Source organism: Equus quagga, chromosome 1 (assembly GCF_021613505.1).
Source record: "Equus quagga isolate Etosha38 chromosome 1, UCLA_HA_Equagga_1.0, whole genome shotgun sequence".
NCBI lineage: Eukaryota > Metazoa > Chordata > Mammalia > Perissodactyla > Equidae > Equus > Equus quagga.
In genome coordinates, this window is record NC_060267.1 from 44,783,980 (window position 1) to 44,805,623 (window position 21,644).

Sequence of the window (21,644 nt, forward strand, 5' to 3'; positions counted from 1 at the left end):
TGCAGGTCAGAGTGCCCTTCTTGCATCCGCTTTTTTCAACTGCCTTTAACTCAAAATAATCAACGTGCCAAAGTGACATGTTTCGGGGTGATGTGTTCTGAACCCCTTCAGCCTGATGCAGTTCACAAGAGACAGGACTGCTGAGCGCTGACAGGTTAGACCTAGTCCCCGTGACCGACCCAGAGCAAGCTGTTTTAAAGAAACCTGCTCCAAAATGAGACAAAATGGCTAGAATTACTTGAGTAGCACCACGCTAACCATTAGGAGCAAGACAGAAAAGTTGCTGCAAGAAAGCGACTCTCTTGTATGTACTTGAAATTATGTTAAAATTCAAATGAGGTCAGGCCTCTATAATTAACAAATGCCTGAAGGTCCTACAAGAGCACTGGCCTCTGGTCTGGCCAGGCCTGGAGCCTCACCCTTGTCTGCCAACAGCCCTTCCGACAGCTCTGCTCTCCCCTAGTGCCAGCTACATAGCAGGACCCACCAAACCAATGCTCTGCCCTCTCTGCATCTCACTAAGACCAAGGCTAACACACACAACAAAGCAGTGATCTTCCCAAGTTTTGAAAGCTGGATCAATCCATCTTTTTGTTTTATTTCAAAGCGTAACCTTCTAGCTACCTCCCCACATGGGGAAAAAATGCTGTACGACACACATTAATCTTTAAAGACTCAGAGGAAATTTTCAGTGTAATCAGAAATCTTACAGGATTACGCGTAATCATGAAGTTTTACGGAATTGGGCCAGAAAATCCTGCAACTCACCTCCCTGGGGGCCCAAGTGGCGGCTCCAAGTGCTATGCAGATCCCTGGGAGGACAGGGGATCAGGAAAGCACACACAAGCACCAGGATCATTGAGATCACCAGAGTCAGCAGAAAGACCGATGTGCGCACATAAGATACAATGGAAGAGGTTGCCTTCTGCTCCAGGCCCCCAAGGGGGTCCGAGGGGTAGCCCTCTGCGGTGACCTCCAAATGACGTGGCTTTGCAGCCCCTGCAACCTCAGCATCCGAGTCGGGCTCTGGTGCTTCTCCCAGAGGACTCTTCCCATTTTTGACCCCTCCATTTTTCTGCTGCAGGTTAAGCACAAGATCATCCTCACTCTCGTCACTGTCAGCCTGTGTGAGCGGATCATACTCCCCCAGGTCCGGGCTCTTCTTCCCTGAAAAGACAGATAGACAGAGTCAAGGAGAATGAGGAAGGAGAAACCCTCTCCAAACACACGGCAACTGCAAACACCTAGGAGAACAGAGAAAACAACGAATCTAGGTTTTCAAGTCTGGACCTGCATGGCTACCTATAAAACAGATGCCAGCAAAGGGGATGAAGAATGGGGAAAAAAGAAAATCACAGTGTTCTCGAATTACTGCTTTCAAATGAGTAAAAAAATTGGAAAGGAAACAAAGAAAGTAGCAAATTTCAAATACCTTTTTAGTTAAAAAAAAAACTCTCAATTTGTTTGCATCTCACTAATGAAAAAGACCACAGCTCTTGCATCAAACCTCCATGCGCCTAATGTGCATATTGTGCATATTTCCTGCCATGTTCTTGGATCTATGATGTTCCAATCTTTCCTGGGATTTCCTAAACTTTGAGAACAATTGCTCTCTGTACACTGCTGCTCACAGCGCAATATTTGCATGGCTTCCCCATTGTCTCTATGGAAACACTTAGACCGTCAAACATTAAATGTCACCTGGAGATGCTTTACTGAAACTCCCTTCTGAGAACCCTCCTGTGATTCTAGTGCCCTTTTAGTACATGTCCCGGTCACCGGTGTTTACCTTCTGCCCACGTGTTCTGGGAGGGGCGGGATGGAGCAGGGATGCAGAAGCAGAGGACTTGTCTTGAAGCTGGTTTACACAACAGGCACCCTGTTTTTACTTAGACCTGTGCTTATTTAGGGTGGCGAAGAGGTGGAAATTACCCAAGGGCTTAAGCATGCCTCCGCCCTAGCCACCCCTTGGCCCTCACTGCCAACAACTGGATGATTTTATGCCTTTATTTCATGCTACAACCAAGTAAAAACCAAGAAAAAGTTTCTGTTTTTTGAAATTATCTGGTCACCTGTTACTAACGTAAACTCTATTGTTAAATCTTTTGTTAAGAAGAAATATAAAAAAGAATATACAACCCAGCTAATAAAAAAGGGAAAAAGAAGGGGCCGGCCCGGTGGTGCAGTGGTTAAGTTCGCACGTTCTGCTTCTCGGCGGCCCAGGGTTCACCAGTTCGGATCCCAGGTATGGACATGGCACCGCTTGTCAGGCCATGCTGTGGTAGGCATCCCACATATAAAGTAGAGGAAGATGGGCACGGATGTGAGCTCAGGGCCAGGCTTCCTCGGCAAAAAGAGGAGGATTGGCAGCAGATGTTAGCTCAGGGCTAATCTTCCTCAAAAAAAAAAAAACTTTAAAGAAAAGGGAAAAAGAAGAATTCTTGATGCTCAGTGTCTTCCTCTGCTCACTGTGATCTGGAATGATGGCACTCCATACATACGTCTCAGTTTGCTCTAAGACACAAAATGAAGCAATAAAACACTATACTGAGATCAATATGGGAATTAAAATCTTTAGTGTGAAGTTTAGCGTTTGGTACAAAGAAAGTCAATAAATGTTTGATTAAAAAATGAACACTCCAGAGAATTATTTTAAACATTAAGTACTATGCAAAAAACACACAGAAGATACTGAGTAATCTAGCATTCTATTAACTAGAAATTTCTATGTACTTTCAATTTCAAAGCTATTCATTTTGTCCAATAAATACTGGATTTGATTTTTTTTTTTGAGGAAGATTAGCCCTGAGCTAACTACTGCCAATCCTCCTCTTTTTGCTGAGGAAGACTGGCCCTGAGCTAACATCCATGCCCATCTTCCTCTACTTTACACATGGGATCCCTACCACAGCATGGCTTTTGCCAAGTGGTGCCATGTCTGCAGCCAGGATCTGAACCGGCGAACCCGGGGCTGCCAAGAAGCAGAATGTGCGACCTTAACTGCTGCACCACCGGGCCGGCCCCAAGGACTTGATTTTTAAAGGCATAAATTGTAAGAAATAAACCAATTATTAGCAATTTAATTCAGAATAGTACTTCAAGGACATGCCATAGAGTCAGTACAGATTCAAGATAACCTCTAATTTATAGACCTACTTCATGAACCAAATTATTTTATTAATTAGGGCATATCATTTCCTACCCATCCCAGGTAACTTTATTTATAATAATTTGCAAACAGAACCATAGGTGGTTGTAATAAAATTAACTCTAATACTTTTCAAAGTGTTTTTTTTAACTAAAAGAATACATCTGACAGGATAAAAACAAATGTGCTATATACATACAATGGAATATCATTCAGCCTTAAAGAGTAAGGAAATTCTGACACCCACTACAACACAGATGAATCCTGAGTACATTATGCTAAGTGAAATAAGCCAGTCACACAAGACAGACACTGTATGACTCTGCTTATCTGTAGTCAAATTCATAGAAACAGAAAGTAGAATGGTGGTTTCCAGGCCCTGGGGTAGAGGTCAATGGGGAGTTGTTATTTAAGGTATATAAAGTTTCAGCTTTGCAAGATGAATGAATTCTGGAGATGAGTTGCACAACGGTGTGAATATAATTAACAATACCGAACCGTACAGTCAAAAATGTTTAAGATAGTAAATTTTGTTATCCGTACTTTATCACAATTTTAAAAATTTTAAAAACAAATACACCTGACAAAGAGGAAAACACATACCCAGCAGCCCCAAACCTCAGGGTCGGAAGAGATTTTGAGGATCACATAATCCGCCCCCACCCCTATTTCAAACTCGCAACTCCTTACAAACACCCACCAAGCAGTCACTCAGCATACACGTGCACATAGGCAGCAAGAGGGAATTCACTGCCCTGCAGTCTAGGAAACTGTTCCTTACACTGTTTCAAGGATCTATTTCCAGGCACTTGCCAATTACCTGCCCTAGTTTTAATTTCTGGGACCCCTCTCCCAGATGCAAGTCCTTCAAACACTCGAAGACACCAATCATAAGAAACATATGGTGTTTAAGAGCTCAAGTCTTCACAATAATGCAAAACAAAGTCAAATTCTGGCTCTCTTACTAACTGTGTGATCTCAATTAAGTGTCTTAACTTTAGTAAGCCTCAATTTCCCCGTTTACAAAGTGAGATGATTATTGTTCCTACCTCATATGATTGTTAGGAGGATTAAATAAGATAACATACAAGTGCTCCTTAGTGCCTGGCTTATAGTCACTCTCAATGAATTTCAGCTTCCATTATTATTGTTGGAGTTCTATCTCCCAGCTGCCCTCATCCAGTCTTCTCATCTCCAGGTGAAATATCTCCACCTCTTCAACCCATTACTTGAAGAAGTGTTGTTTCAGGCACCCTCCACTCTCCTCTGGACACATTGTAACACATCTATGCTTTTTAAAGTATGGTTGCCAGAAGTAGATACAATGCCTGGGGTGCAGTCTGACCAGGGCAAGTGAGGGAGAGCTGTGTCCTCCCTACTCCGGAGAGTACACTACAATTCAATCACTGTAACCTAAGATGGTCCCAGCTTTCCTGGCAGTCACATAACACAACTGATTCAACTAAAACTTCCAAGCGCTGTCTACACTTAAGCCTTCCTATAATTGTACAGTTGGATTTTTAGCATCAAGTGAAAAAATCAACAATTACTAAATTCAATCTTGCTAGTCAATTTCCACCTTGCAACACACAGATCAGCCTAAAACAGGACCTTTGCGAAAGTGAAATCATTTCCAAAATACTGGCTAACAAAACAGCTCAAAGGAAATGCATTTTTATTGTACCAAAGACTATCACAGGCAGGAAGAAAACTGGCTGCATATGCTACAGAAAATTATAAAATCTTTAATAAACCTATAAAAATAATTTGAGAGCATTCTTTAAAAAATAAAGCTGCTGTTAAATTAGTCCTTTAAAAAGATTAGAAGCTTCTACATCATGATGGCAAAGGAAGGTATTTCTGTCAGTCCCCTCCCTAAAACCGAGAGGAGGGGATTAAAATAGAAAAAAATAGAAAACAGCCACATTCCCAAACTACAATTTATGAAAAACTGTTGCCAAGTGCAGTGAAACTGGTATCCAACTGACAAAGCACAGGAAGAACAGACACACATATCTCAGGTCTCCAGCAACAGCAGAGTTCACAGAAGTAACAATGACGACGGCAACGATGATGACAATGATGATAACTGGAAATTCACTGAGCGCCTACCATTCCAGGCACTGGTTCAAGTACTTACATGTATTAATTCATTTAATCCTCACAACCCTAGGAGGTAGGTATTATTATTATCCCCCTTTTATCAACAAGAAAATTTTTCGAAAATATAGAGAGGTAAGTGCCCTAAGATCACAGAACTAGAAATAAGAGCCAGGATCCAAACTCAGGCAATTGAATTACAGAGTCCACCGTTCTAACCACTAAGTTATACTACCACGTTTGTTCCACAGATATATAGCTAAACCAGTAACCTCTTGCTTGGAAAGTCAAAATGTGGGGTCCCAGAAGCACCAATGAGCCCCATTCAACACCAGAGAGTCAAAGTGAGGTTAAGACTGAGTGAGAAAAAGCATGAGCCTCTCTCTTTACAAGAAGTGAGCTAGGCGGTCAGCACAGTGGGCTAGGAAAGCAACTGGAAGCACAATCAGTTCTGAAGAGATGGATTTTTTTTTTTTTTTTTGACAGCCTGGGTCCAATCAGGAGACAGAAACTAGATAGCATCGAGGACAGGTTTAATATAAACAAACATTAAACAATGATAGGAGAGTAAATAGATGGCAAGGGAACTCTACCAGGTAGCTAGGATAGATAGACTGCATCCAAGGAAGGAGAAACTTGGTATTTAAAGGGCCCAGGTCCACTTTCAGAGCTCAGGCAACAAAGGGGAAGGTGGAGCTCAGGGGTGATAAACTGAAAACCGTCACAAGAAACAAGGAGAAGTAAATGTTGTATCAGCACTCTCAGGCTCTGTGACACACCAGCAGCCCCACTAGCCAGGATAGAGACATCCACGAGGGAGAGCACTGGTGGGAAAGGGACCTGAGTTAACAGGTGGAGATGAAATTCCAGCTTCCAGCTGCCCTGGTGCACTCCCCGGGCCCCAGGCTCAGCCCATATCTGAGCCAACAGCTAGCTGTGAAACAACTGCCCATTTAAATATGATTAATAATCAAAAAGGAGCCATCACTAGAACTCATTCTGTAAGATACTAAACAGTTCTACATTCAAGAAAGAATTTACAGCAAGACATAGCAAACAAAATCAGCTCAAGAACAAGTGCTGGACAAACCATACCATGAAATGGAAGAAATAATGAACAGATACTTCCCGGTGAGATCCAAGAAATTAAAGAAAATAGGCTTCTCTGAAATAAGGGCTCAAAGAAAAAGCATAACCTTTCTAAGAAGGAATGACAATTCAATAGAGATGAAAAGTAAACAGACAGGGCTGATCCTCATCGGGACCAGCAAAAATAACAGACACGGCTGAAAACAGAGTCAGAGCCATAAACGGTGGACTGGAGAAAATCAAGCAAAATGAAACGGAAATAACAATGGCTGGCAGTTCTAAGCATTTACTATGTACTCTTCCAAGCCCTGGTAATGCCTCATCTTTGTACATCTTCATAACAGCTCTTTGAGGTAGACACATCGTTACCTCCATTTTAAAGATGAGGAGGGGACCGGCCCCGTGCTGCGTGGATAAGTTCCCATGCTCTGCTTTGGTGGCCCAGGGTTTCGCTGGTTTGGATCCTGGGTGCGGACATGGCACAGCTCGTCAGGCCATGCTGAGGTGGCGTCCCACACAGCACAACCAAAGGCACTCACAACTAGAATATACAATTATGTACTGGGGGGCTTTGGAGAGAAGAAGAAGAAGGAAAAAAAAAGGAAAAAGAGTGGCAACAGATGTTAGCTCAGGTGCCAATCTTTAGGAAAAAAAATAAATAATAAATAAATAAATAAAGATGAGGAAACTTAAGTTTGGAAGTTTAAGTAACTGGCCCATAGTTAAACAGCAAGTAAGTAATACTGCAAGGATTCAGACCTAGGCAGCCTGGCTTCGAGGTCTGAACTGACTAGCTATGTGCCTCCTCTGGAAAAGATCAAGGCTTTATTTAAAAAGAATGAAAAGAAAGGGACAGATAGCACAAAGGTGACCCAATATACGCATAACTGAAGAAGAGAACAGAAAAGAAAATGGAACCAAAAACAATATTTAAAAGATACATCCAAAAAGTTCCTGCAATAAAGCAAGACCTAAAACTGTAGAATAAAGGGTACACTGAGTCCCAAGAAAAACTGATGCATCGTAATCACTATTGAAACATGTCCTAGTAAAGGCACCGAACTTCAAAAACAGAGAAAGAATCCTATGAGCAGCCCAGCTAAGGGAAAAAGAATTGAGACACTAATGATAGGAACAAATATCAGGCTGACTTCTCCACAGTTACATACATTACAAAACATAGTGCGGCAATGTGTAAAACGTCCTCTGAGAAAGAACACAGGGTACAAAGTTTAAGACCTCTGACCCAGACAGGACATCTTTGAAGTATAAAGGCAGGCATGCGAGAACTCAGAGACTACCAGGCTCTTGAGTCTTTCCTTAAAAGATCATAGAAGAGTAGGGCCAGTTCTTGACCTAATTCTTGAGAAGGATATTTACTGTTACCTGATTAATGTATAGTTTTTCAGATAGTGCAAAGACAAACTTCAGCTTAATTATTACGGACTGCAAGTTTTGATGAGAGAACTCCTAAGTCAACAATTTTTCAATCTATTTACAGAAGACAGCAAGAGAGAGTGACATATAGAGTACAGTGACTGGCCTGAAGTTATCCTTGAGCTGAGGAGCTGGAAACATTCACACTTCACAGCTCACTTCTCTGCTGATTTCAACCACCACTCATATTTTTTAGTCAATGAAAGGCTCTCAAGAATAAAAGAGAGGACAGCGATTTCATAATACATCTATATAAATGAGCTTTCCATGGCTATCACTTTTCCGCTTGGGAAGACCAAAGATGCTGGTTAAATAGTATTCCCAAAATGATATAGAAGAAAACATAAATAGGCAAGAGATGCAAGTGTGCCATCCTCGAATGTCTTCAGGGAAATAGACTATGATATACTATTCTATAACAGTATTATACTATACACAGACTATACCATACACTTTACCACAACTAAAGGTAAAGATTTCACATCATGGATTAGTTGATCCAAGTTACACATAATAAAACAAACCATTATAATAATACTGTGCTCTGATATTCCCTTCAGTGTTTGACCTTCAAACTTTAAAAGAGACTAAAAAAATATATACTTAAGAGATAAGCTGTCCCACAGGCTGCTTTATGAATGTTACATTGTCCTTCTGTTACTAATTAACCTCATTCTATGCATGTGAGCCAAACATCTTTCTATCCTGGGCTTCTGGAAGGCTCTAAGGCTGAAATACATTCCCAGCACCTGTTCTTTCTTCATGAGGCTGACAACATCTGTCATCAGCCCGGTTACCTCAGGCCTCCCTTCAGGTATCACATTCACAAATGATCACGGTGCTAATGATGATAATAACAACAGCTAACACTGAATAATTACCGAGTCAAAGGTTAACAAACCTCTCACGCACATCCATCTCTCCCACTATGCCAAATAACCCTATGAGGTAAACACATAGAAGAGTGAGTGGCACAGAGTGAATGTTCCATAAAAACATTATTATTACACATGAAGAAACTAAAGCTGAATGAGATGAAGTAACTCATCTGGTAAAGAATGCATTTGAACCCAAGCCTGTCTCAGGCTCTTAGTCACCATTCTAGTCTGCTTCCTTACACATAAAAATAGTGAGGATGTCACTGTGGTGATCATTTCTCAATATACACAAATGTCAAATCATTATGTTGTACCCCTGAAACTAATATACTGTAATATTATATGTCAATTATACCTTAATTTGAAAAAAAACCAGTGAGGATTAACTAAGGTAACAACACAGTAGCCAAACAGGACAGCAGCCTCACAGTCCCAATGACAAGATATCTAAAAAGAGCTATGAGAAAGCAACAACTTCTCCCTAATAGAAAAGCTAAAAATTTTATTTGGGGTGGAGGAGAGAAAGGGCAAGAGGGAGACAAGGAAAAAAAACAACCACATTACATAAAAGAACATATGGTTGTCTGTCCTATCTGGGCCAAAAACAGTATCACACACACCTGACTGCTCAGGGCCAAGCTGCTGTCCTCACACAGGCCCCAGGCCCAGACTGTGCTTTCCCTACCCCGTCTGTCAGCCCACATCACTGCAACTGAATACTCCAGAGAGTAAGAACACACAGCCTCAGGATCTGACAATGCAAACGAGCTCAAGAGTTTCAAAAGCAAGATTTTCCTGCATTCCCATCCTCAGAGAATACCAATTCCGTATGCTGAAAAAAAAACTGGGAATCTAAAAGAAATAAAGAAATAAAGCTAAATATGATCATCCTACTTAGAATACACTGGACTACACTCTTCAAAGTTAATTAATCCTCAGGTAAAGGGACATGTCCCACATTTCATTGCAAGTTACATACACATTCCAAGATAGATATTATCAATGTTCCTTCCAATGTTCTCATGAGCGCATGTGAAAAAAAAATGTCTGAGGTCATGAAGTCTGGGGACAGAAATGCAAATTCATATCAAATTCATATCCAACCCAGTGTCATCCATGGCACAATACAGCACCCTGGACGCTCCTTGAGAACAAGGACGCTGCGATCTCGGCAGCCTTATACTGGACCTCCACCAGACACCCAACGAGCCCTTTCTAACATGTCAGTGAAAGGAACTGCTTTTCCCACTGACATCTTAAGTTATCAGCAAACAAGTGTTTAATGTTTAAAATTTATTTAGGTAGAACCATAACATTTTTTAAAGCCATAACGTTTAAAATTTATTTGGGCAGAATACATATACTTTTATTAAAATAGCAAGTTTCTAGCAGCACAGTCCCATTCCGGAGGTTTAAGAGAAAGGAAAAAAAAAAAAAAAAAAACTTGGAGCTGCTGCCCAAAGTCCTGAATTAGCTCTGGAAGCTGTCATCACCACCAGTGCCTCCTTAAAGAATATTCCGTCCAGTATCTGCAACATGCGGTGCCAAATCATTTCTCTCATAAGTGCTTAGCCTCGACAGCCAGAGGCTGACCAAGTGGAATCAAAAGCCCAGGATGTAGAGTCAAAAGACCCTCTGCGTTCAAGTCCAGGCTTTTCCAATTGGACAAGTCAATTAGCCAAATAACTCTCATTTTCCTCTTCTGCAAACTAGAAGGAGAAGTCCCTGTCCCACCTACCTCATGGCTGCGTCAATGTAGTTATTAAGTGCAGAGGCTACTCCCGAGGGTCTCTTGTCGCCCTGCCGCTCCCTGCCCCCGCCCAGGTCCAGCCCAAGACAGCGGGAGCTGGAGACCCTGCGGTACATCCTTCGCGGCGCTCGGGAAAGGATGCTCCCTTCACCAGCCCACCCCTTGGGACGGCGGCGACGCGCGCTCTGACAGTCGCCGGCGCCAGCGCGCCCACCCGCTCCCGGTCACCTGCCCCGCGCGCCTCCAGCGGCCCCTCGCCCCGAGTCTCCCAGGCTCGCCCCACGCCCGCGACCCGCCACTCGCCGGGCGCCCCTCTCGCCCCCTGGTGGCGCATGGACCCTAGCCCGCGGGGGCTGCATCGCGTCGCCTCCGCGCCTCTGCAGCTCCGCCCAGGTTGGAGCCAGGCCCCAACCGGCTTCGCCCCCAGAGCCTGGCCTCCCTGTCTCCCCAGGCCCAGCGCGGGCCGGGTGGTCGCGAGGCTGCGCCTCCTTACCCGGGAGCTTAAGCGCTCTGGACAGCACGGTCGCCATGGCTGAGGCCCCAGTGCGCGTGCGCGCGCCCGCGTCCTGCCGGGAAGTGTAGTTCGGCGCGGGTCGTGCGCGCGTCTGGGACCTGGAAAGGTGGGAGCCGCGCAGCCGAGGAGGGCCGGGAGGAGGCGCCGGGCTGCGGCATCCGCAGCCACGTGCCAGCGTCTGCAGCCTTTTCTCCCGCCCACTCCGAGCCGGACCCCTTGCTTGGCTGGTAGCTTTGCCACTCTGAGTCTCGCTTTCCTCCTCAGTGAAATGGGGAAATAAAAACTGCCCCCTAGGCTTGCAGGGAGAAAGGAATGAGATGGATATTAACGGAGGCTCGGGTTGTGAAATGCGCTTGGGCTTTGGAGTCAAACAGACGGGATTTGAATCTTGCCTGCATCCTTTACTCATTGGGCCATCTTAGACAAGTCACTTGGTATGACTAAGCTTCAGCTTCATTTTTAAAATGGAGACTGTACTACCTATTTCGCAAGCTTACTGTGAGAATTTATGTTTCTTAGGCAAAGATGGAGGTTTCCTGGAGCACTAACACTCATCTCTTGTTACCAGTTCTTTCCAGGTGTCTGCTCAGCACCCTACCCCTCAGCTTCTTGCGTGAAGGGTCTAGGAAGCAAGAACTCACCTGCCTCTTCCCCACAGGCACCAAGAGATCAGCATTTTAGTTATGCTGAAGATGTTATTTATCTTAGAACTAGAACGGACCTTAGATGCCATCTAGTCCACCCTCGTTTTATTGAAAAGAAAACTGAGATCTAGAAAGGTGATGTGACAACTTAGTGTCAAACAAAAACTCTAAGATACCTCTCGCTAGGATGCCGCCTCATTCCCATGAGAACCCATCAATAGGACTATCTCGTGGGTGTAATCAGAGAGTCTCTAACAGCCATCCCCAACACCCTTTTCCCCACGAAAAAAATGTGACCAATTCTGACAGAGCACAAATTCTGGAGCCAGGCCACATGAGGTCAAATCCCAGCTCCACCATTTCCTAGCCTCCAGATCTAGGACTAGTTACTTAATCTCTGTCTACCTCAGTTCCCTCATTTGCAAAATGGGGATGAAATAGGTCCAATTCCACAGAGTTGCCCTGAGAATTAAGTCCATACATTCAAAGTACTTAGAACAGCGCATGGCACCTGGTGTTTTATAAGTGTTAGCTCTTCTTTATATTAATAATTTATTAATTTTTGACAATTTAATCACTTAATAACAGATAAATTTTATAATATTTTGATGAGTTCGTAATTTATTTATTTATTCTTTCAGCATTCAACAATACCCAAAATTTCTACTGTTTGCCACTTCTCTGGAGGTATGGTTAAAAACCATACTGTACATCTATGTAGGTCATCTAGGAGGAAAAGCACTACAAGTCACAATAAGCCAGTAGTGGCGTGCCTGATATCAGATTAGCTAACTGGACACATTCCTGAGATATGAAAACCGAGAAAAATAAGCTTTAAGGCGAGCAGGATGTAGGACATGTCTGTTTTTGCTGCAGAAGAACTGGAACTTGCATTTCTAGGAGAGGGTGCAGGTGGACCGGAAGAGTCAGGTTACACAGGATAGGGAAAAAGGAGAAAATATGTCCACTTTTCTTAGTGAAAGGGTATATTCTAGGAGAGTCCCTTCTTATGTGATTGTAAAATCACAGAAGAAGTAAAATAAAATTGTACGGTTTAAAGTTTGATTAAAACTTTGCTCCAGACTGTGTAGTCATCCAGAATACCTGTGTGTGTACACAGGGTTATGTGTATGCATATAAACGTCTGTGAGTGCATACACATCCCATAGATGTGGCATCTGCAGCTCTCAGCTCTCCGTGCCTAATCTTTATGGCGTTCCCACTCTCCCCATAGTCCCCCCAGTTTCGCCCAGACGATTTTCAGGAGGAAGCAGCTGCCGAGGAATCCCCCCCTCCCAGCTCCCTGGGTTTCTTCCTCTTTGTCTTCCTTGCCGCCTCTGGAAATCTCTCCCATCCTTCTACATTTTTTTCCCATTTTACCACAGGAACCACAGCTTAGAACAGTGTCTCTCAAATTTAACATCTTTTCTTCCAATTAAAGGAGAAATTTCAAAGCAGCCACCAAATGAATAGGGAACTTTGCCCTTTAGATGAAGAAAATCTGCAGATTCCTCTCTAGTTACCTGGTGGAATGCAAGTGGCTTCACTGCCCGAACACCTACTGAGATCACTGTGGGAAAAGCAAATGCCCGGGGCTTCCTGGCTTCCCAGCTTGGCTTGCCTCCCTGAGAAGTGAGACAAGGGTGGCTGGGGAGGGACGCCTGTGGACAGTCTAACCTGCCTGACTGCTATAAAGAGAAGAAATTCTGTTTACGAAAATCACAGCTGAAACCAGAAGAGCCCCTTCTATTCTTCCTACATTGATCTGCAGTGGGAGTATTCTTCCCCACCCTTCCCTCGTTCCAGAACCTTATAGAGGGATCCCATATTCGCTGGTTCTTACCACCATTGTGATATCTCAAGTATTGCTTAAAATCTCTAAGCGTCCCACATGGGCTCATGATCAAGTCTGGTCATTTAATACTTACCATTCCCTGGACACCGTGGCCACTTCTGCTGTTCCTGACCCTGCTACTAGCTTTCACCGCTTCCTCTTGGAACAAGTACCACTGTGTCCACCAGCAGCTGCCACCTCCCCATCTTGGTACCACTGAGACTGCGAGGCCTCGTGGCCATTTCTGCCTCCTTTCAAAACTTGTGACTTCTTCCTATATCTCCCACTAGTCAATGCCACTTCATATTTTAGTGCTGTTAAAATGTCAAAGCTGTTCAGAGAATGGCGACTAGAAAAGACTGCCTCTCCCTTCTCTTTATGTTACTCTTTATTAGAAAAATACCAACACAATGCTGCCTATTCTTCAAGGTCAGATGCAGTATTTTCATTAAACAGAGCTTTCCATTTTTACTTAGTAAGTCAATCAGAGCAAAGTTATTGCTATAACAATTTCACAATTTCAGTGGTTTTAGAGAATAAGAGTTCATATCTGCTTGTGTCACAGTCAAGGTGAGGACAGAGACAGGCAGCACTGGGGCTCTATTCCTCCCAGTCATTCAGGACCCAGGCTCCTGCCGTCCAGGCTTCTTCATCCTTAGGGCCTTGGAGTCCTCCACTGGGTCATTTGCATCTCCTGATCATGCAGGATGTTTTACAGGCCAAGCCTGGAGGTGGTATCTGTGACTTCTGCCCACATAGATTTGGCTAGAACTCAGACACAGAGTGTGTATGCCAGGAAGGTATGTGCCAGGAAGAAAAGGAAACAGTTTGGGAGCATCTAGCCAGTCTCTGCTATACTAGTCACCCTACATTTATGGGACATAGAGCTGAGTTCTTGGTGGTGGGAGGGGGTTCCAGCACTGGTCTTAGAATTGCCTTTCTCCTCTAGAGACTAAAGCTTTGTTCCTGAATTAAGCTTGATGTCCTGAGTTAGAACCTGTCACCATGTGTAAGGTAAAGCTCTCCTTGGAGGGTCCTCAGCCCTTCCACAGATTTCTGGAGCCATTCCTACATCTGTCAGTGGGGCATGGACAAGCTGCACTCACTGGCAGACCCGTCTCAGGCTCAGAGTAGTACCCTCTGCTACCCTGGTGCCAAAGAGATAGAATCAGGAAGCAATAATAAGTGTGAGATCAAAAGAGCAAAAAGAAAGTACTGTAGCAAATAGCAACAAGAGCAGGGAGATTGAGAAAAGCAGAAGTGCTCCTCAAAGATTATTTTGGAGTTAGACGCAAATGTCAAGGATCCCATGAAATCGGCCTTGCATTTGAATCAGGAAGATGGAAAAGGGCTTTTACAAGTGGCATACTCACTTCTCCTTACAGAAAACTTGACTCTCTGGCCAGGAGTTGCATAGCTTATCAGGAAGACAAACAGGTTTGTGTTCCCAGAGCGTCCTTTAATAAAGCATAAGGACTCATCCAGTTTAGATTATGGAACTTTCTTGAGTCTAGACTGTAAAATGCTTTCTGGGCCCTGAGATTTAAACAAAGGCTTCTTCTTAACAAGTCTCTGGCTGGAACATGTGTTTAAGAATGAGAGTGTAATTAAGGACAGACCCACCCAGGACAACGCAGCTCTCCTTCCTCCAGGCTCTCATCATAGCTTGTTTGTGTGTCTACGAAAGCAGTTGTGGTTGTAATGGGCATGGCCATAGCTACCACCTTAACTCACAAGAGAAGACACTGTTTTGGAACCTAGCCAACCTTAATCCAAAATTCGACCCTTCACCAACTTCCAAAAACAATCCAGTGAACCAAGCATATTGTGACTTGTGTAGTTTTCCTGAAGATTCAAGGGGTTGGGGGGAGGGGTCACAGGGCATACAGCATTTCACCAAAAAAATCTGTTGGACACGTCTCTTCTCCCAGCTCTCTGCTCTTGGCTCCATCACTGCATCTTACTCCACCAGGACCCTCTTGGGTCTCTCTCACTTTTAAGCTTTCTCCTCTTCCTTTTCTTTCCTCCTTCTGTTGTTAGCCTCAATGTGAGGCTGGAATCTCACCTCCATCCTACAGTGGGCAGAATCTTTTCATTGAAGCTGTCACTTCATACAATGGAATTCTCACAGAATGTTCTCCATACTGTCCTTCCAATACTGTCCTGTTTAATTCTCACAATAGTCCTATGAAATAGGTATTACTACCCCAATCTTACAACGAGGGTATATAAACTAGATAGATAAAGCCACTTGCCTCAAGTCACACAGTTCCTACGTGCTTGAAGGAGGAATGCAGGTTTGTCTGTTTTTTTAATCACAAGCAAGGACATCAAATACATGGTACGTGTGCTACAGTTTGTCCTTTCTTCATCATGGCAACTGTCAGTCACCACACTCTTTCACGGTGAGCCCGCACTCAGCTTTAGAGTCCTCACCTCAGCTATCCAAGGTACCGCCACCTATCAGTTTGATTTGGCCTAAAAATTGAAGACTATTTGAAACCCCTGCCTCACTTATAGCATGGTAACCAGACTAAAAACCCCTTTAGGGCAGTACCTGATTCATGGAAGGGGTTCAGTGTTGAATGTAGCTGATATTTGGCCAACATTTGTTCTAATTGGCCAGGAGTCCTAGCATATTAGTCAGAGTGCTCTGATTGGGCAGGACCTATGCAGAACTGATTTTTTAATATTTAGTCTACAGCCCTCATTGAGTCATTTTAGTTCTGCAGTTCTAGCTCACTGGTTAAGTCGTAAGTAATGTTCTAAAAGTCAATAAATTAGGGTACCACTGGTCATCTAACTGACATACTGGAACACTTCATTCTTCTGCCCTTCTTAGAGTATTTATCACAGATGGCTGTGTATTGTAATGATTTGAATATATGTCTAAATCTAAATGTTGAGTTCTTAAAGAGTAGAAGTGAGATTTCTGCATCTTTTTCAGCTCTATACAATGCAGAGCACATTGCCGCAGATGTTTATTGGATAAATGAGAATTCATGAATGAATGACTAGCACATTATGGGAGAAGATGAAATCAATTTAGAAAAATAGTTTTTAAAAAAAGGAGGGGGGACTTTTTATAATTAATAAAACTTTTCTTCTAAGTTCACATTCCTTGAGTCATGTCATCCAAATGCTCTCAAGTTCTTTCACTGCTGCTCTTCACACCCACGCCATGGTCCAAGCACCCAGCCTGCACGACGTCAGGAAACCCAGGCCCTCTGCATGTTTATCCCTTAACAGTGCTTACACACTCCGCACATGCCTCATGGCTGGCACTTCTCCCCTCCCCCTCCAGTTAGGTGGACTCAACTTTTCTGATAATTACCTCTGGTCATCTCATCTCTGTATCTCCATAAGGAATCATAACACAGAATAAGAAACGTTGACCCTTGACATCAAGTGCCCTGCTCCTGGAGTCCACTGGCTATGTCCTTCTCAAGGGCCACTCCTAGGCAATTCTTTCTGCAGAGCTGGATATAAAATAGTGGACAAAGCCAGCAAGATCCTTGCCTTCGAAGGCCTTGCAGTCTAGTCGGGGAGTCGGACATTAAGCAAGTAGTAAATAATATATCATTATAAATTGTAATAAGCACTGTTCACTAATCTGTGTGATAAGAACATAGATTAGCTAGTGGGCGAGGAAGTGGCCCTGTGAGAAACCGATACTCAAGCTGAGACCTGAAGAATGGGTAGAAGTTGGCTGTGTAGAGAGTGAAGAACAGAGTATGTGAAGGCCCAAGTCAGAAAAGACTTTGGTTCTATGGAGGAAACCAGTGTGCCTGGAGGATAGTTGCAAAGAGCTGGTGCTGAGAAGCAAGAGGTAGGCAGAAGCCAGATCATGCGGACACATGGAAGGCCATGATATTGAAGGACTTTAATCAAAAAGTGATGTGATCTAATTGGCTGCTATGTGGAGAATAAATTGGAGAAAAACAAGAGTGGAGACAGGGAGACCAGTTACAACAAAGAGGTCATGATGCCTTAAGAGGTTGCTCATGCCTTGACTCTCAGACACAATGAATGCACAAATTCTGACTTTTCACCTGATTTCCTGTTCTGGCAAGAAAAAAAATACAGGTGCTGTTTATTTTCCTCTTATTATATGAACTACTAAACCTTACAGAACTTATATTTCTTCTCCTGTGAGCCTGACCATAGGCCTGTGCCCGGCCTGACGCATACCTGCCCCTCCAGCAGCCAGTCTCCCTGCAGCCAGAGCTCAGCATCTCATCAGAAGACTGGACCAAATCACACACAGACACTGAGGTTCCCTGGCTCTCTCCACCTTGAGCGATACCACTGTGCTATGTGGAAACTGCACCTTAAATGACAGCCCAACACACAATGTTTGGAAATGAACTCTTTCCCTCTATATTGGTCTGCGATGAGGGGAAGGTAAATGGCCATCTTATGAGATATACTGAATAAAAGTAAGTTCTCCCTAACACACAATTATAGTAGATACTATCCATTATTCTCATTCCTATACAGTTAATACTTTCAGCTTTCCTTATTTGAAGTACACTGTTATAATGTAATTTTATGAATTACATTAAACCAAAAAATTATTTCTTAAAGATTTTTCATTATAATCTTGCCTCTAAAGTAATCTAATAAAACCTGATCACCCTTTACTTCTGGCTGGATTTGGCAACGAGCTGGGTTCATCAGCCTGGGGTTAAACATGACACAGTACTTGATGTGATTCTTAATTTGTATCTAGGGTGTTATTTGAGGTTTTGAGAGGAGCAATCACAATGGCAGAGCTGAAAGGATGTAATAGCCACAAACCATGCAAAGGTTGTCAGACAAATAAATCTACTCTCCCTTTGCCACTAAATATCTTCATTCATTATTTTTTCTTTTATTTTGTTTTCCTTCCGAGAGCTTGTCCTTAAAGAACTAAAGTCTCTAGGACATTTTTCCAGAAATTAGGTATAAAGTTGCTTTTTACTTATACGGTTCAGAAAATCTCACTCATTTCTTCTTTTTTCTTTCTTACCATGAATATTCTCCTTTTATATGTTAGTCTTCAAGACTTGGAAATTTTATTCTTTCATCTGAGTAGTTACTTTTTATTCTCTGCCCCAGTCTTTTCTTTAAAATTATTTTATTGAGGACATATTGGCTTATAACATTGTGTAAATTTCAGGTGTACATTCTTATTTTTCAGTTTCTATATAGACTGTATCGTGCTCACCACCAATAGTCTAGTTTTTTGCATTGCCATACATATGTGCCCCTTTACCTCTTTGCCCTCCCCTGACCTCCTCCTCCTCTGGTAACCACTAATCTGTTCTCCTTATGCACGTGTTTATCTTCCTCATATGAAGGAAATCATACAGTGTTTGTCTTTCTCTGCCAAGCTTATTTCACTTAGCATAATGCCCTCAAGGTCCATCTAGGCTGTCACAAACGGCACTATTGTATATTTTTTTATGGCTGAATAGTATTCTATTGTATATATATATATACCACATCTTCTTGATCCATTCATCTGTTGATGGGCACTTGGGTTACTTCCACATCTTGGCTATTGTGAATAATGCTGCAATGAGCATAGGGGTGCATAAATCTCTCTGAATTGTTGATTTCATGTTCTTCAGATAAATACCTAGTAGTGGGAGAGCTGGGTCACATGGTATTTCTAGTTTTAATTTTTTGAAGAAATCTCCATACTGTTTTCTATAATGACTGCACCAGTCTGCATTCCCATCAGCAGCGTGTGGGTTCCCTTTTCTCCACATCCTCTCCAACATTTATTATTTTTTGTCTTGTTAATTATAGCCATTCAGATGGGTGTGAGATGAAATCTCATTGTAGTTTTGATTTGCATTCTCTAATAATTAGTGACGTTAAATGTCTTTTCATGTGCCTGTTGGCCATCTGTATGTCTTCATTGGAAAAATGTTCATATCCTCTGCCCATTTTTTGATTGGGTTTTTTTTTGTTGTTAAGTTGTGTGAGTTCTTTATATATTTTGGAAACTAACCCCTGGTCAGATATATGATTTGAAATATTTTCTCCCACTTATGGGTTGTCTTTTCATTTTGTTGATAGTTTCCTTTGCCTTGCAGAAGCTTTTTAGTCTGATGTAGTCCCATTTGTTTATTTTTTCTTTTGTTTCCCTTGCCTGAATAGGCATGGTATTTGAAAAGATACTGCTAAGAATGATGTCATAGAGTGTACTCCCTACATTTCCTTCTAGAATTTTTATGGTTTCAGATCTTACCTTCAAGTCTTTAATCAAGTTTGAGTTAATTTTTATGTATGGTGTAAGAGAATGGTCTACTTTCATTCTTTTGCAGGCAGCTGTCCAGTTTTCCCAACACCGTTTATTGAAGAGACTTTCCTTTCTCTACTGAAGGTTCTTGTCTCCTTTGTCAAAGATCAGCTGTCGCTAGATGTATGGTTTTATTTCTGGGCTTTAAATTCTGTTCCATTGATCTGTGTCCTTTTTTCTGCCAGTGCCATGCTGTTTTGATTATTATAGCTTTGTAGTATATTTTGAAGTCAGGGATCGTGATATCTCCAGCTTTGTTCTTTTTTCTCAGGATTGCTTTGGTTATTAAGGGTCTTTTGTTGTTCCACATAAATTTTAGCGTTCTTTGTTCTATATCTGTGAAGAATGTCGTTGGAATTCTGATTGGGATTGCATTGAATCTGTAGATTGCTTTGGGTAATATGGACATTTTAACTACGTTTATTCTTCCAATCCATGAACATGGAATATCTTTCCATTTCTTTTTGTCTTCTTCGATTTCTTTCAATAACGTCTTATAGTTTTCAGTATGTTGGTCTTTCACCTCCTTGGTTAAATTTTCTGCTAGATATTTTGTTCTTTTTGTTGCAATTGTAAATTGGGTTGTATTTTTGACTTCTCTTTCTGTTAGTTCATTATTACTGTATAGAAGTACAACTGATTTCTATAAGTTGATTTTGTACCCTGCAACTTTGCTGCAGTTGATTATTTCTAATAGTTTTCTGGTGGATTCTTTAGGATTTTCTATATATAGAATCATGTCATCCACAAACAGCAAGAGTTTTACTTCTTCCTTTCCAATTTGGATGGCTATTATTTCTTTTTCTTGCCTAATTGCTTTGGCCACTACCTCCAGTCCTATGTTGAATAGGAGGGGTGACAGTGGGTGCCCTTGCCTTGTTCCTATTCTCAGAGAGATGGCTTTCAGTTTTTTACCATTAAGTATGATGCTGGCTGTGAGTTTGTCTTATATGGCCTTTATTATATTGAGGTACTTTCCTTCCATACCCATTTTATTGAGAGTTTTTATCATAAATGGATGTTGGATCTTGTTAAATGCTTTCTCTGCATCTGTTGAGATGATTGTGTGATTTTTATTCCTCATTTTGTTAATGCGATGTGTCACATTGATTGACTTGCACGTGTTGAGCCATCCTATGTCCCTGGAATAAATCTCACTTGATCATGGTGTATGATCCTTTCAGTGTATTGTTGTATTCAATTTGCTAATATTTTGTTGAGGATTTTTGCATCCATGTTCATCAGTGATAACGACCTGTAATTTTCCTTTTTTGTGTAGTCTTTGTCTGGTTCTGGTATCAGGGTAATGTTGACCTTGTAGAATGAGGTAGGCAGCATTCCATCTTATTCAATATTTCAGAATAGTTTGAGAAGGATAGGTATTAAATCTTCTTTGAATGTTCAGTGGAATTCACCAGAGAAGCCATCTGGTCCTGGAATTTTGTTTTTTGGGAGGTTTTTGATTATTGTTTCAATCTCTTTACTTGTGATTGATCTATTCAGATTTTCTATTTCTTCTTGATTCAGTTTTGGGAGGTTGTATGAGTCTAAGAATTTATCCGTTTATTCTAGGTTATCCAACTTGTTGGCATATAGCTTCTCATAGTATTCTCTTATAATCCTTTGTATTTTTGTGGTATCCATGGTAATTTCTCCTCTTTCATTTCTAATTTTATTTATTTGTCTTCTCTCTTTTTTCCTAATGAGTCTTGCTAAGAGTTTGCCAATTTTGTTTATCTTCTCAAAGAATCACCTCTTAATTTCATTTATCCTTTCTATTGTTTTTTTAGTCTCTATTTCATTTATTTCTGCTCTCATTTTTATTATTTCCTTCCTCCTACTGACTTTCTTGCCCTAGTCTTAAAGACCAAAGGTGGGTTAGAAATGAGATTTTGCATAAAGGTGTTGCCTCCTTTCTATCACAAATGTCTCATTTTCTTTCTTTTGCTGACTTAATA

The 21,644-nt window shown here is 42.0% G+C and overlaps 1 protein-coding gene across 1 annotated transcript in view; it reads right to left on the reverse strand.

The window, feature by feature from the left end:
• Nucleotides 1-10,968, reverse strand: part of FAM234B (family with sequence similarity 234 member B) — a 33,389-nt gene extending 22,421 nt beyond the window's left edge. The window contains exons 1-2 of the mRNA XM_046678284.1: nucleotides 10,896-10,968; nucleotides 769-1,167 (exon numbers count right to left, since the gene is read on the reverse strand). Coding sequence (XP_046534240.1) covers nucleotides 769-1,167; nucleotides 10,896-10,932 — 436 coding nt within the window. The 5' untranslated portion in view covers nucleotides 10,933-10,968. The remainder of the gene's footprint in view (nucleotides 1-768; nucleotides 1,168-10,895) is intronic.
• Between the last annotated feature and the right edge of the window lie 10,676 nt (nucleotides 10,969-21,644).